The sequence below is a fragment of the Genypterus blacodes genome, unplaced genomic scaffold (genome assembly GCF_046128005.1).
Source record: "Genypterus blacodes isolate CSIRO-AG114 ecotype Tasmania unplaced genomic scaffold, CSIRO-AGI_Gbla_v1 ptg000029l_1, whole genome shotgun sequence".
In the NCBI taxonomy this organism is placed as follows: domain Eukaryota; kingdom Metazoa; phylum Chordata; class Actinopteri; order Ophidiiformes; family Ophidiidae; genus Genypterus; species Genypterus blacodes.
Window position 1 is genome coordinate 6290942 of NW_027466842.1, and position 16768 is coordinate 6307709.

Below are 16768 nucleotides of genomic sequence, written 5' to 3' on the forward strand. Positions count from 1 at the left end.
AAAAATACTGCATGGTTCAATAACCAGACATGCTGTTCTGTGCTGACCTACATCTTCTGTAGAATGAGTTTACCTGCTCTGACCTAAACCACAGATCTGATCGGTCACTATGATCCCTAACATGCTGCTCAAGCACACACACTCATACAAGACGCTTAGTGAGGCAGAGCCCTGCTTTTCGTCCAGACAATTGGCGGTGATGGTAGCAGCACCATAATTCATGGCTAATGGCTCAGCCAGAGGGAGGGAGGGTGGGGTGGGGGTGGGGGTGTATACTCTGCCTCTCCCACCGGGTCATCAGTGGATATGGGGAGGTGAGACCACAAACATGATCATGACACAAACAAATCTTTGTCCAACAGATGTGTTCAGTTTTGAGATGAATGGAGTTACATATAGATGTATCATTATGAGACAAAAAATAAATAAAGACTAATCCTGAATGTTTCACAATATTCAGCCTGCGTGAATTTATAACAATGGTGATGGAGTTTAATGATGATCAATAGGCAGGGATCAACCCCTACAACCACCTAATCTACATCATGATTATATATTTGGGGTCCTCTGGTTGCATCATCCTATTTCATAATAATCCAACCATGATATTAATCACATCGTATTATTGTCATGACGCAAAAAAGGTGAGGTGACTCTTCAGTCTACTAGTGCCACATTAATAATAAGAAAAGTCACTGTTATCATGGTCACCATGGCATCATGTAGGTTACTATGACATCATCATCCCATCAATCATACCCGGGTACCAAATGTGTTGAGCTACTCCAAAGTCCAACACACTCACCTATAGCCTCACCCAGAATGTAGATTCATGTAATTACACATACAAGTGATTATATGATTGTTTTGGAAATAAATGGGCCAAAAAAATCTGTTTTTTTCTGAAAGTAAATATTACACATAAAGAGCACACATGTGAATCAAGGACAGTAGCTGTTTGTTACTGATTTTATTACTAGGGCTTTGCAGGTGCATGTGTGTATGTGTGTAATAGGTAAAAGCAGAGAGAGAGAGAGAGAGAGAGAGAGAGAGAGAGAGAGAGTACCAGAAGGGCAGAATAGTGAAAAAAACTCTTCTTTGATGTTTGATATCTGAGGCACTCTTTCAATCCATGGTTACATTACAGACTCTCCCAAGAACTCACAGCTTTAGTGCATTACCAACACACTTGTTTATGTATATTTACAGCTACAATCAATCACTTGAACTATTGTTCTACAATATTGTATTGTCATTGTTTTGTTTACTTGCTTAAGGCGCCCGAGGAGCAGCTCAGGTCCTCTTCCCGCTGTAGTGGCTGCGACTCCTTCAGGGTATTTTATTCCCTGTACTTCTGTGCATCCCATAGGTAATGTTTGCTCAGTCAAACATCACATGTTGTTTTCTATCTTATTTAAACATTGGCAACAGATGAGTCCTGATTGGAGCAGAATACAGAGCCATCTGACAAATGAAGTTTAAGAAGTGTGACACTAGATGTCAGTGTTTTTGCAGCTTAGTGGTCTGGGGATCTCAGCTGTGTCTTTTTCACACATCCCGGTGAATGAATTCAGGACAAGGCTTCAGATTTGTGTGTACTAACAACTTTCCCATACTACGCTAATGTGCTAATTAAGAATGTTTTTGAATTATACCAAATATTCCATTTCTCCGTTCGGCCTAATGAACAAATGTGGTAATTATAATTGAATCCAACAAATTCAAATCAATCATTCTCATTACTCCTCCTTCCATTGATCAAGAGTTAGTTGCCTCCCAGATCTTTGATGGGCTTTAACACAACATCTACACAGCACCTCAATTTTGTTCCTGACATTAGCTAATGTTTATTTCTTTATGATACTTGAGTATTTTTTGCCACTTGCATTTATTATTAAAAGATAATGTTTTGTGACTGTGTGTGTATTTATAAACAGTAAATGATCATCCAAACCCTCATTAATGTTGCGTTTAGGTAAATTTGATATACTGCTTTACTAAACAGTTGGAGGTTTATGTGTATCTAATGGCAGTTAATATGATTGTTGAGGTCATAATAGATCTAATTAACAACATGTATAACAATGACCCAGTACAGGCCTGAGCAGGATGGGGGGTGGGAGGTTCAAGTGTCTGTCTGTGTTGAAATGTTGGGAACTCTGTCTTCTCCCTTGTGCACCCTACTGACCTAGATTTCAATTGTCTTCTGACCGAGACAATGGGAGAATTGGTTTCATAACTGAACACAATACCTGGGTGTTATTCAACACAATTGTTGTTAATGTTCTCATTGTCGTGTGATTTAGCGTTGCGCATTGTGTGTTTTGTAATGCAACATCCTCACACAGATCTCCAGTCTGGCAACAACATAATTCACTGACTCACTACAATTTATGTCTATATATCATATTCTAGACAGTCAGAAAACTAATAACAGCCTCAAAAAACAGACAGAAGTATATATTAGATTAGAGGCTTACCGCTGCTGGTTAGGGTCCTTGGCCTTTGTAACTGTCCTTCTGCGTGTACGTACCATTAAAAAAACAAAACAGCAGCACTACAAGGGAGCATTATGTCACTGTGTTGCCTCACTTGTGTTTTCAGCCTTTTATCCATATCAGCTCCCCATGGTGTCATACTATAACAAATCAGAAATAAAGAAAGAATCAGTATCTAACAGCAAATTTATATGTTTTTGTGACTTAATATTGTTATCAACTGCTGCTGTTTTAACACGCAGTGGCCCTTCAGTCCTTTTTAGAACTGAGTTCTTCAGAATTCAACATGAGAAACTTTTTACTCATTATCCTTACCAAGTAAATATTTGGCTGCTATGATGACTGTTTGCCAATAAACCAAAGACTTCAACCCCATGATTCAATAACATCACAGTGCAACTAGATGATGATAACATGCAGGCTGAACTTCTCCACTTGTAGAAATAGACGCAGGCAGGCAGAGGGCATGAGAGACAGAGAGAGAGTGTACTGGATGGGTAGAGTGAGCGGAAAGGACATCAAAGGCAAAATGTATGGAGGGAGAAGGAATGAAAGAGTTGCCGCCTGTTTGTCCCAAGCTGTTCCTGCTCTGCTCTGCCTGATCCTGCTGCTCTCAGATCCAAGGGCCATTGTGCCGCACGGGCACATGGAGGGGCCTGGGGCACAACGCGTACAACATACAGTACATACAGTACACACCGACAAACCAGGGCTCTAAAAGAAAGACATTTAAGTATTTAAGTTATCTTGTCTATCACCCCAAACAGCAGTATTAGCTGCACAAGCCTTGACTGAGGCATAAGCACACTCACTCACACGTATGTTGTTGGGAGTGTGTAGTCTGCTGTCAGCTCTTTGAAATTGTCCCGATAGATTCTGCACATCTTTTTTTTTTCTCATTCAGCCAGTTAGTTGCCGCAGCGATACGTCCCCATCAGATCTGAAGCGAGAACGTCCTCCATCAGGTTGATAAGCAAATCTGCTGCAGACATCTCAAACATACAGCATTTGTAACTTTCCTTGGTGATGTTAAACATTCACACATGCAAAACTGAGATTTTCCTTTATTTCCCACTTTTTGCTCAATACACTGATTTTATGATTGGAAGAGTGAATTTCTTCTCCGAATCATTTCTTGACATCACAATCATCAACACTCTGTTACTGTATCTTTATGTAACTAAAAGTGAAGTTCAGCAGAGAAAGACAAAAGTGATGTGAACTGACAATATTTTAATGGGGGCGATAAAAGAGTGTAAGTGATCAAAGGAGGCGGCAGCCAAGTGATGCCCGGGGGACGTCTTTGATGCGGGCATCCTCAGAGGGACGCTGGGGACAATGCCCTCTTTGATGGGCATGGAGAATGGCAGACGCTTCCCCCTCTCTCTCCCTCCCTCTCTCTCTCTCTCTCACACACACACACACACACACACACACACACACACACACACACACACACACACACACACACACACACACACACACACACACACACACGTTGTCCCTCTCTCACTCATGCCTTCATCTGTCTCCTGCTCACTGTCTGTCTTCCTGGTCGACATCTCCGTTTCTCCACATTCCTCTCCACTCTGTCACATCAGCACATATTCTGAAACATCCTAAAGTCTCTCTCTGGTTTATTCAAACAAGACCCCCCCTCCACTCTCCTTGCCACTCAGCCAATCACTCGGCCCTTCCCCTCCCCCCTCTCCCTCCCTCTTGTCTCCCTTCATAGAACCAAAACTCTTTGTAATGTCCAGCCTTGGCAAGTTGCACCCGATTTGCTGTCACAGTCTTAATGAATTCATCTGTTTGTGTATTGGCCATGGGAGCATTTCTCCCTCCCCCTCTCTCTGTCCCTCTCTCTCTCCCTCCCTCTTACCGATGTCCCCCCTGGGGTCTCTATATATACCAGGGACCACTCCAGGCAACTATTGTTTCTCTAAGTAAACTTACAGACAGATGCTCTGCACCACAGTGTGTGAGAGAGCACAGAGAGTCTGGAGGAGGGAGACAGAACCAGACAATACGACCGGGACACAGTGAGGACGCAGACTAGCCTCCACTCCAGCACCTCTGCATCCTCTTCCTCGTCACCCTGTGTGTCTCCTGCCTGTTTGTGGATTGGACATCTGATGCCCTGACACCATGCTTCTGCTATTACTGCTACTCATGGGGTTGGACTGCTTCCTCGGAGCGCCGGCAGGTAGAGAGGTCTACAGGATGCCTCAGAGCACACTGAAAGGTGAGGATCTGCTCCTTCATTGCTATCAGATTAAGAGGTGGAGGTTAAATGCAAGATCAGTTCTTCTCTTCTCATCTCAGTGAGAAGCATGTGAACCATAACTAGGAATGATGTGATGCTTCCAATGAGATAAAGACATACGAAAAACACACACACACACATCTTGTTGCTGAGCTGGTCCACACCCATCCTCTTTGTGAGAGTGTTCTCTGTTAAGTTGGATAATTGTTTGAGCGCTGTGTGAGCTCATCTGTTGATGAAGCTGGAGGTGGCCATCCTTTCGTCATCAATGATGTAACACTGTCTTACAACAATCAATGTATTATAACAATGGACTTCATGACATGACATCTTCACACACTCACACTGTCTCCAGAACAGTAAGGATTTGGAATATTATCACGTTTCTGGTCTCCCTGACGTTTGCGCTCTTCTAAGCAGGTTTATCAGAGATTGATCCGTAAAGATCACAGTGATGAAGGACCTCTGGCTGAACAGAGCCTGTGGTGATGGCAGTGTGTTTAGATGCAACTTCCAGCAGCCCAGTCTGTGTTCCATGCCCGCTAAGCCCTGGCCTTCTAATTAAGTCTTCAATCAGCACTGTTGTTATTAGCGGCCTGTCCTGTGATGTGGTGTGGCACAGAGGGGGGTTGCAGGGTCGGCGCGCCTATTGAAGTGTGTTTGTAGGAGCCTCACCAGCACGCTGAGCGTGAGCTAGCTTCCCTAACACGCTGCCAATGAGCTCAAAGGGCAGCATGTGAAAAAGGGTCTAATCACACACATACCAGAGGGCTCCATCAGTTCATACAAATGCTCACATACACAGCGTTCCCACAGTAAACCACAGTGTTCCATGTAATGACCTACATGTGCTTCCTGTTGATTCACAATGACATTTTTTCTTTCATGAAATTGCGTGATTTGTCCAGATTTGTGTTTCTAATCTCTATATTAGTTGTGTGTCTGGTACGTTCCCTTGTTTCTGAACATCACCTTTTTATCTCTTTTTGTTTATTTCTCTCACATCTGTTTTCAACCTTTCTGTCCTTCATTTCCTCCTCCTTTCTGTCATCTCCTGCAGCTCTATCTGACCGTGGCACTGTGATTTTGGAGGCAGCCATGACCAGCGCTCTGTCTGCTCTGGACCGTGCCTCATCTGAGAGGAGCCGGGCCGAGGCCAGCTGCAGGGGCTGCGTTTCTTGTCTGTTTCAGGACTGCGGACAGCAATCTGGATCCTGTTGTGAGTACAAAATCATCCCCCATTATACACCTCTACCTGGTTCTGTTATATCAGCATCGTGAGTCACACCGGCAAGATCTTTCTTCTTTTATCTCCGGTCCCTTCACCTGTCACGTTTCTCCGTCCCCCCAACAGCGTCTCCTGCCAGTGCCTTGTCAGAGCCCAGCTGTGACGTGATCAGTAAAGCCCAGAAGCTGCAAGGTGAAGCAGAGAGGAGCTGGGCTCTGAGTCAGGCCTGTGCATACTACCAACACCGCTGCCCACCCGCTGACACAGACAAGGAGACCTGCATCAGGATCATGGGTGAGAGTTGCAGTGCCCGCGTTCTCCAGTGCAGCCTGCTTAACACTATGCAGAACCTGGAACCCGATACGCAGCCACATGCACAGGGTGAGGGCATATGTGTGGTCACAGACAAGTGCTGATGCCTTCATATACATTATCACACTTTCTCTGTCAGAGAAAATCAGCAAAGAGGCTTGAGGCATTTCCATCTGCTTCACTAATCCATGTTTGTCTAAAAGTTAAAAGAAATTGAGCCATTTGCACAAACTTGACCACCGATGTCTGTCTGTCCCAGCAGCTGTCTGTGGTCAGAGGTTGTCCACAGCCCAAAATATGACCCAGCCTCGCTCCAGGATTGTGGGTGGCTCCCCTGCTTCTCGGGGCAGCTGGCCCTGGCTGGTCAACCTGCAGCTGGAGGGTGGTCTGATGTGCGGGGGAGTCCTGGTTGACAGCTCCTGGGTGGTCACTGCTGCTCATTGTTTTGCTGGGTAAGTGAGTGTTTGTGTGTGTGTTACTGTTTTTTGCAACTGTAGCAAAACCACTTTACCTTTGGCCCTCATTCAGTTTCTTTCTTGGTCATTGTTCTGTCCTCTGCAGCAGCCGCAGTGAGAGCTACTGGACGGCTGTGGTGGGAGAGTTTGACATCACCAAGACTGACCCCGATGAGCAGATTCTCAAAGTCAACCGAATTATCCCTCATCCTAAGGTAAACACAACACGAGTACAAGTCGATGTTATCCACAATTTCCCTGCTCAACAAACAAAAGGGAGAGAAAAAATCAATCAATCAAACGTACCATCTCCTCTTTCTGCAGTTCAACCCAAAGACATTCAACAACGATATCGCCCTGGTGGAGTTGACGTCCCCCGTGATCCTCTCCAACCACATCACCCCAGTGTGTCTCCCCTCTGGCATGGAGCCCCCAACTGGCAGCCCTTGTCTTGTGGCAGGCTGGGGCTCCTTGTATGAGGGTGAGTTGTAGCTGAATGACTCATATCAGTTTCACTTTAGTCCTAATTGTGGATTAGCCATCTGCTTACACACCCGTTTCATTTACCATCTTTTTTACTTCAATCACCCGACGACCACGTGGGCATCAATAACAGTTGTGTCTGTACTCACTGTAGATGGTCCATCTGCTGATGTTGTGATGGAGGCCAAGGTGCCTCTCCTGCCACAGAGTACATGTAAGAGCGCCCTGGGCAAAGAGCTGGTCACCAACACCATGCTGTGTGCCGGCTACCTCTCTGGAGGCATCGATTCCTGTCAGGTGGGTCAGAAAAAACAAAATTTTACTGTATTTTTAAGCACAATTTAGCATTTGCAGGCATCATTATCTTGCATTCAGATATACATTATGTTCTGTAGGAGATTCTATATCCAGTGTTTGTTCTGCAGGGAGATTCTGGAGGCCCTTTGATCTACCAGGACCGTATTTCGGGTCGGTTCCAGCTCTATGGGATCACCTCTTGGGGAGACGGCTGTGGAGAGAAGGGCAAACCTGGAGTCTACACACGGGTCTCTGCTTTCTCTGACTGGATTCAGGCCGAGATACAGAGTGAGTCTGGAGTTGTGATTTATACGGATATGTTTATATGCAGGTGAAATCCTGAATTGTTTCTAAAATGGTCCTTTGTGCCGTCTGTGCTCGTCTTTGTGTCAGGGTCGTTTGGGAGTCGTGAGCCAACATGTATGGAGCTTCTTAAGACGACAGAAATGTCTGAGGAGGAGCAGAGGTCAGAGTTCAGCTCTGTTTGTCGCTTCTACTCCCTCACCTGTCCCCCCCGTCAGTCTGCCAGTGCTTGTAGCCGCATGGCAGAGGAGAAGTGCCTCACACGCTTCAAAAAATGCCGTGAGTACCAATTTGTTGGATATGGAGTCGAATCTGCATTAAATATATTGTAAAGGTGCTTTGAATGAACGCAGTGCTGCAGAGTTTCCTCACCTGTGTCTTGCTCTGTGCCGTGCAGAGTTGCGTTCATTCCTTCAAACACTATTGGACTTGCTCCAGCGGGCAGAGGACTTCATCAGGGACAAAGTGGATTTGACTTTCTTCACGCAGACTCTTCCTCAGCTGGTGGAACATATCTACAGCATGGCAGTAACTCACACCAGAGAGAGGAGGGACCTGGGTCTGACCGATAGCTTCACACAGTTTGCAGGTACACAATTGACAAAACATGGTTTTGCGCAAACACACAGAATCACTGCAAACACACTGCACCTGCTGAATGAAATTAGTCAGTCCCTGCTTGTAACATGTGTGCTATTCCTTGTAGAACAGCTAGATGGCGCTTTGTTCCCAGGAAAGCAGGGTCCTTCTCCAGATCCCCCAGCTTTATTCAGAGAGGTGGGCCCCTTGGTGGATGACTGGGAAAAATACCTGAGAGACCTGGCAGAGGATCTGGACGAGTCGGATAATTCGTCCACACCACCGAGACAGGAGGACAAACTTTTCCTACAGGTAGGGTAGTGTAGGAGAGTGTGTTTTAGGGCGGTAGTGGACAAATGAAGCTGTCACAACTGGATTTTTAAACTCTAACTTTATATACTGAGGAGTTCATCAATTCAAGTTGTGTCCTCTTTGTTGTCCATGTTTGATGCTTCTCTGAAGGAAGTCAGTTTCTCTCTATACTGATGTGGATCTAGTTGATATATTGTCTTTTTTTCTTCAGGCTGATGACTCCTCGTTTCAACAGCTGGAGGAAAAGTATCAATCAGTTATCTCAGCTCTTCGCTCCCAGCTGGACTCCAAAGCTGCTCCTCCAGTTCTGCACCTGGACTCAGATTCTCTCACAACATCACCTCCTCCTACTGCCTCTGCTGGAGCACAGGTCCAATCCCGTCCCTCCTCCATTCCGCTTCCTTCGCAATTACCGGCCCTGATGAATGACATTCAGAACTTTAGGACAAAAGATGCAAGTCTGACAGGAGACATGAAGCTGATCAGTGAAACCTCTGATAGAGAAGTTTTGCCTGAGCGAACCAAACGTGACACATCGGAAGAAGTGACAGCATTCTTGCTTCCGGTCACGCCAGTTGTTGCAGGTGACCGCCCAGCGGTGACCTCTGACCCCAGACGCTCAAGCCTTCTTCGAAAACACAGGAGCCTTCTTCGCAAGAGGCAGATCCCTGGAGTCAGTGGGAGAGGTACACGTCTGTCCCAGCTCTGTCTTTCCATGCATGTGTGTCTCTGATAGATGATATTTCTGATTGAAATGTCTTGCCTTACAGTATGTCCAGGAGTGAGAGAGTCCTCACAGCATGTCAGCCAAGTCAGAGACTCTTACCGCTGGGTTCTGGGAATCCCGAGCAAGAGCCTACGCATGAACTTCCAAGAGGTAAATAATCAAAGAGAAAAAAGATTAAAGAAACAGATGAATTGTAACTTTGTAACTTACGTCTCTCTCTTTGTCTCTCTCCTTCAGGTATTAGTTGATCTGACCTCAAAGAATGATCGAGGCCTTTATGAGGCTCGGGTGAGAGCCGCAGTGGGGGGACGACCTCTGACCTTCTACAGTCTGGTGGGCCTGGAGAATGAGTCGTTCTACCGCAGTATGCCGAGGATCCTGGCTTTGGCTCTGGAAGCGCTCAAGACTTGAAGACAAGAAGTGAGAACACACAGCTGATACGAAGGCGATGGAAGAAAGAAGAAACCAGAGTTGTCTCGGGGCTTCAGATCTTTCACACCATGGAGACGACACACACACACTCACACACACTTTGTCTTCCATCGTCTCCTTTAAAAACTATTTTTACTTTTATTATTCTTCCCATCTGAGAGCCTGACAAATGGAAACACAACCATGAATGTACTGAGCCGACTGTTGACCATCTGAGCCGCATGTGTTTAATACGTGGCTGGGAACACAAACTTGTCTAACTTATGCATTTGTATACAATTATAAATTATTCATATTTTCTTAACGTGTTTTGCAAAGGGTGAGCCTCTTGTCAAGCAGACAGACTGTATATATGACCTGTTATCTTTATTCTCATCCTATTTATTTGTATAAAGAAAAGCCTTTGTATTTTTGTAAAAAACAAAAAAGTTTATATATACAGTATGAATAAAACTGTTATTCAATCGCCTGTGATATTGATTGTTGTGGTGTAATTACATTTTCTTCAGATCTTCATGTGAGATATTTAAATGAGCTGACAGTAATGCTGCTAATCCTACTGTATTCTGTTGCTGGTTGACAGCAGAGGAGGTGGCAGCAGTCCACTTTAGATCCAGATTACCCTCTGGAGATACATCTGATGCTGATTGGTCCGTCTTGTGACCCCCGATCGACCTCGGCCCTCTGACCCATTAAGGGAAATGCTTTCCCATCAACACAGCAGCTGCTGGGTTGTCGCCCCACCTCCTCCTCAAACTCTTCTTATTCCAGGACAGCGGATTGTAATTGGACCCTGAACTAGGACGACCTTTAGAGTCTCTTGTTGTGTGTAACACCATCTGTCACAAGTCCCATCACTGGACAACTGCTACTTGAGGAAGTTTTACTTTAGCGTCACCAACATTCATCATCATCATCATCATCATCATCTTCACGTTGTGTTTTGTTCCTGCGCCTCGGCCGCACGAGCTCAAATAAACCAAAGTAAGAATTTAAGTCTGCTCGCTAATCTCTGCCGGTTCTTATCGGGCAGACCAAAGTTTAAACAAGGGATACACAGGGATATAAGTGTAACAGCTGAATAAACACACACACCCACCCACACGCACACGTATGCTGTTGCTGCAATGCATCAGCTGTATTCCCCTCTCTGATTTGTGTGCGTGTGTGTGTGTGTGTGTGTGTGTGTGTGTGTGTGTGTGTGTGTGTGTGGGTGGGTGGGTGGGTGGGTGTGGGTGTGTGTGTGTGTCTGGCGTTTGGTGGGAAGTGCTCCTCACAAAGTATTTTTTTGACACAAACACACACTCACACTTCCTCCACTTCTCTCGGTCAGTCATCAGAGTCTGTGTGCTGTAAATGACGAGTGTTAGCACCTGTTCCTTCCATTTACTGTACTGCTTTTTCGCCTCTATCTTCCAGAACATCTTTCAGATCATATGTTTGGATCCCAACAATAGCCTGCTGCCTTGAACTTGACTACAATACCCAAACTGTACATGTGGTCTTTCCCGTTTGTGTGTGTTTGAGTGTGCATGCGTGCGCACGTGCGTGCGCGCGTGCGTGCTGTTGTTTTGACAGCTGACTATGTAGCACTGAAAATACACACTTGGAACTAAACCCTAACAATCATCACCCCAATCCGCCCCCCCCTTTTACCCCACCATTTCTGTAGCACCTCATCCCCCTCCATACCTCTGCTGGGAAACACACACACACACACCCACCCACACCCACCCACACAAACACACACACACACACACACACACACACACATATATTCACGGGCCAAGTGCCAGCAACATCTTATTTGCATGCGTGTCAGATTAGTTGTCATAGCTTTGTCTCAAACAGCGAAGCGCAAACAGACACACTGATGGATTCTGGACGTTCACTCACTCTCTCACTCCTCCTGATGCTGTTTGTGATCTCTGCCACAGGTAGGAATGCTGCTCCTGTCTGGATATGTGTCTACGCTTTGGGAGGAATGCTAGGAGTGTTTGGGAATTTCAGGGCGCGATTGTAGGAGTTCACTGCAGCTCGGCAAGTCGACATACTCTAACTACTGGTGAAAAAGCAAAGATACTGTACATATTTTGTTCTAAATATATGACAGGGCAGGTGTGTATGTTGTGTCTGGGTGTTTATGATTTGATTTACAGTGCTGTACTCGCGAGAGGTGTTAAATGAGATTTAAATCCCTTGTAAATCTCAGAAATCTGTCACAGAAATTGTAGTCGACCACATGTTAATCCCAGCGTGCTCTGAACACTTGTGATAGACAGTGAAGTGACTTGTTACCAGTCAATCTCTGACAGATTATTCATGTGATTAGCAAATCTAAAAGCAACATTAAAGTGGGACTCAATAACTGGCTTTAAATTTCAATTTATGTGTCATGGCAAGATCGATTCAGCATGTAAATCTGTGAAAATTACCTCTACGGCATTAAAAGGCTTTTTCCTGTTGCTGCTTAAGACTGTAAATTTGAATATCACTTCCAAAATGCAAAGCAGTGTTGACTCCTTGTGATGTCATAGAGGTGTTTCCCTGCTTAACAGTGCTCCTCCAATAAATTGAAGTTGGTATGTAAAATTGGTATCAAGGTCAAAATTTGAAATTGTTGTATTTGTTTGACATGATATTCCAGTTTTGCCCCATTTTCTCTCTTGCCATCATTCCGTTTTATCGTTGCTATTTTCTCCCTCCTCTCCTTGCATCCACAGCATCTGCAGTCAACCTGGAGGGGGAACTTTTCAAGGATTTGATGAAGGGATACAACAAGAACGTGAAGCCAAATGAGAAAAGTGGTGACATCACTCAGATCTTCTTGAAGATGACTCTGACCAACCTCATCTCCCTGGTGAGCAAAGTTCACCATCGCCCTATTTAGTGTTTTTCAATTGTGCTTTAGTGTAAAAAAAACCAAAAAAAACATCATAAACATCTGTCCTCAGAATGAAAAGGAGGAAGCACTGACCACCAGCGTCTGGATAGAAATGGTAACTCATTTTCTCCCTTGGTCTTGCTGTTATAGTGGTGATTTGTAACTTGCCGTATTTCCGTGTACAGCAATGGTGTGACTTCAGGCTGAGATGGGACCAACCCCCGAGATCAGCTCTGTACGGTAACATCACCTCTGAGCTGCGTGTCCCCTCCAAGAGCATCTGGCTGCCTGAAGTCATACTGGAGAACAAGTGAGTGTGACTCCTCATGTATAGAATGCTGGTCAGAATAATAGAAGACTGGTCAGACAACAAGCCATGGAGGTTTGTTATTGAGCAAGGCACTCATTCCTGCTCTAAGCAACCTTGCACTTTGCATCCAACCCCAAATCTTCAAATGCAAGTATACTATACAAATTAAAAATTGAATGAACATATAACATGTGCCATTCCAGATTGATTTGCACATCTTAGAGGCCAGTTTTGTATTTTTCAGCTCCATATGTACGTATGCGGCATGGATGCTGTGTGTCTCTGTGAGTGTAATGTCAATTCACTGTGTATAGTGTGGATGGACAGTTCGAGGTGGCGATGTTCTGCAATGCTCTGGTGTCTCCTAACGGCTGTGTGTACTGGCTGCCTCCTGCCATTTACCGCAGCGCTTGCTCCATCACAGTCAACTACTTTCCCTTTGACTGGCAGAACTGCACCATGGTATTCCGGTAAGTATAGACCAGATTAACATTGAGCACTCCAAAGCTATCTGTTTGGCAGGAGGAATGTTAGAATAGAAAAGTTATTTTTGCAGTGAGGAAATACAAAAGGGGTTATTTTTTCAAAACTAACAATTTAGTTATCACTGATAAAACACATACAGTAGAAATCTAAAAACCTTAACAATGCCAGAACTGGGGCTCAAATCAGGAATCCTCCAGTCGCAAGTCTGGCACTCTATTATTCAAAATATGCAATATATATATATATGTATATATAAATATATATATATGATTTATTTCAGACAGATATCATGTCATAATTTGGGGTCACGTACTGTAAACGTCTTCCATCCCGTCTCTGCAGACGGCCAGGGTCGATGCTTCCAGCACACATGCTCCTGTTTCTCCCTGCTGTCCTGTAAAACAGAATAGATGGTTGAGTTTGTTGTTGTCCTCTCGCTATCACCAGCTCACAGACTTACAGTGCCAACGAGATTGAACTGGTGCTCAAAGAGGAAGATAACCACACATTGGAGTGGGTGGACATTGACCCAGAGGCATTTACAGGTACGGTCAAACCAATGGAGGAACTGTATGCAACATTTAAAATACGTAAAGTAATCATGCAAAGTGAACAAATTTGAATTCTGTGTTGTTAGAGAATGGAGAGTGGGCCATCAGACACAGAGCAGCTAAAAAGCTCATCAACACTCAGTACACCAAAGATGAGCTGGGCTACCAGGAGGTGGTCTTCTTCCTCATCATCGAGAGAAAGCCCCTCTTCTACATCATTAACATCATCGCTCCCTGTGTGCTCTTCTCCTCCCTTTGCCTGCTTGTCTTCTACTTACCTGCCAAAGGTGTCTTTTTTCTCTCTCGCCCTTTGAGTCAACAGTCCTCTGACTTATACCAGTTCTGGAGAAATGGAAGCACAAAACACAGAGGTCCCTGAATGAGTCGCTGTTTGTTTTTAATTTTGCAGCCGGCGGTCAGAAGTGCACCATGTCCGTCGCCACTCTTTTGGGCCAGACTGTGTTTCTCTTCCTTATCGCCAAGAAGGTTCCGGAGACATCAAAGGCAGTGCCTCTCATTGGAAAGTATGGACACATCGCTCAAGATTTCACCTCAGTCTTTATTGTCTCTGTCTCACTTTGAGTGTTATGATATTATAATTTGTGGCTTTCAACTGCAGGTATCTGATGTTTGTGATGTCAGTGACCACCATGATAGTTATGAACTGTGTGGTAGTTCTCAACGTGTCGCTAAGAACACCTAACACCCACATTATGACAGATACAGTCAGAAAGGTGAGAACTGCTTTAAATGTGTCCCTGAAGCTACTGAATTAAATTACTCTGAAGGAGTGAATATTAGAATTTGACCCTTTGACCCTGTGTCACTTTCAGATCTTTCTAAACGTCCTACCTCGCCTGCTGAGGATGCAAATGCAACCCTGGGGGCCAATAAGTGATGCCGCCTCAAAAAGTGGGAACGCTAAGTGTCAGGTCTCTGAGAAGAACGGAGTACATCTGGTGCCGTGTAGACGCCGCAGCTCCATGTCACTTATTACCAAGGCGGAAGAATACGACATGAACACGGCTCGATCAGAACTCATGTTTACCAGACTCCGAGAAAGAAATGGACTGATGAAAACAGTTTTAGACAAACTGCGTAAGTATTTGAGTCAAAATGTTTTGGGTTTTTTTGTAAGAAACTGCTAATTGTCCAAACTCAGGAGATTTCATACATGCTACTTGGTGTGTCATATGTAGACGACGGGCTTGAGGCAGGTACGACCGAACACATTGGAATCAGCCTGGCTAAGGTATCCCCAGAGCTGAAGCAGTGTGTGGCCTCCTGCAAACACATTGCCGAGGCTTCGCAACAGCAGAGAAACTTCCAGAGTGTAGGTTTATACATTGACACTCTCATCTAAACAAAATATGAGTTTAACGGGTAGTAGGCAACACTATCAGCAATATGTGATCCTTAGCGTTTTCTTCCCTGCAGGAAAATGAGGAGTGGTTCCTGGTTGCCCGGGTGATTGACAGGGTGTGCTTTATCATCATGGCATCTGTGTTTTTTGTCGGCACTATTGGGATCTTCTTGATGGGACATTTCAACCAGCCTCCGTCCACACCTTTCCTCGGTGACTCAAAGAGATACCTTCCTGCCTTGGACAATCTTACCGAACCATCAGTGGGAGACTTCCTGGTGTGAAATGTCCTGATGTGATGCCCACTAATGACTGAGACTGTGAGAATGGAGAGACCATGACTATGTGTATTTTCTGGCCTTGTTTCATTTGCTTGTGTGGGCCTCTGGACTGAAACAACGGTCACATGTGCTTGTTTAGTGTGATGAAGGATCCACTGTGCACTGGTCTCAGCTGTAACAATGTTTTATAATGTTTTATACAGCATGGTGCTGTATAACTAATTGTTCATTACAACAAACATGGTGTTGATCATACATGTCTTTATCAATAAACTTGCTGTTTTTCCACATTCGCCACTTCAGAATCAATCATCTTCGACGTCTTAACATCGTGTGTCACGTCTTTGTCGGTGCACATAGTGAATCTTATACCTCCCAGCTGCTACACCCTAAACACACACCCACCTCTGGAAAGCAGAATTTCAATTACATGGCTGACTGATGCCTTTCTACCCCCCAAACAAAAGGCAGATCCGGCTGGTTGGGATGGAAACCGAGTCAGGGGGTGAGACAGAGACCGAGCCAGGGACAGGAGTGGACAGCCACGTCTCCAAGCAAAACTTACAAAGCCAAATGTTCCTCAGTGGAAATCCCACACAAACAAGGACAGCTTGGTTCACAACAGCTGGTCTCTCACTCTGCTTTCCTCCTTTACATAATCACAGCCTATAGACGCCAACGGATTCTCCAGATGGTAAGCAAAATATGTTAAATCCAATTTTTTTTCTACAAGATGTTTGTACCATGTTAAAGATGAGGGGATGTTAGACTCTGTTGTTCTTATTTTGCACATCAGCTCTTTGTGGCCGAACTTCATTTTGGCACGACATTAATCTTTGTCGAGGAATATTATCCTTTGCAGTACTAAAGCTGCAGAATGTGGTCAAAGTGTGTAACAGGACAGTGTGTGGATGTGATGTGAATAAAATGAGGCTCGGGCTGGATGTTTACAAGGGTATGCTGGTGCCGGGGAAACGTCTGAGCGTGCTACAGTAGAAGAA

At 44.8% G+C, this 16768-nt stretch overlaps 2 protein-coding genes across 2 annotated transcripts; both read left to right on the top strand.

Moving 5' to 3' along the window:
* The first annotated feature begins 4670 nt into the window (after positions 1–4670).
* On the top strand, positions 4671–9871 carry prss56 (serine protease 56). The gene is made up of 15 exons (XM_076144735.1): positions 4671–4743; positions 5825–5983; positions 6119–6286; positions 6567–6756; positions 6866–6974; positions 7084–7240; positions 7397–7539; positions 7668–7827; positions 7933–8121; positions 8240–8431; positions 8549–8733; positions 8945–8979; positions 9376–9419; positions 9504–9610; positions 9698–9871. Exons 1-15 carry the CDS (start codon positions 4671–4673, stop codon positions 9869–9871), a joined length of 2085 nt encoding a protein of 694 aa, XP_076000850.1.
* Positions 9872–11765: 1894 nt separating this feature from the next.
* On the top strand, positions 11766–15834 carry chrng (cholinergic receptor, nicotinic, gamma). The gene is given in 12 exon segments (XM_076144970.1): positions 11766–11829; positions 12616–12752; positions 12847–12891; positions 12962–13086; positions 13401–13556; positions 13978–14117; positions 14210–14410; positions 14533–14647; positions 14743–14857; positions 14957–15221; positions 15323–15456; positions 15561–15834. Coding segments are annotated over 12 exon segments (1707 nt in total). The 3' UTR covers positions 15771–15834.
* The last annotated feature ends 934 nt before the right edge of the window (positions 15835–16768 follow it).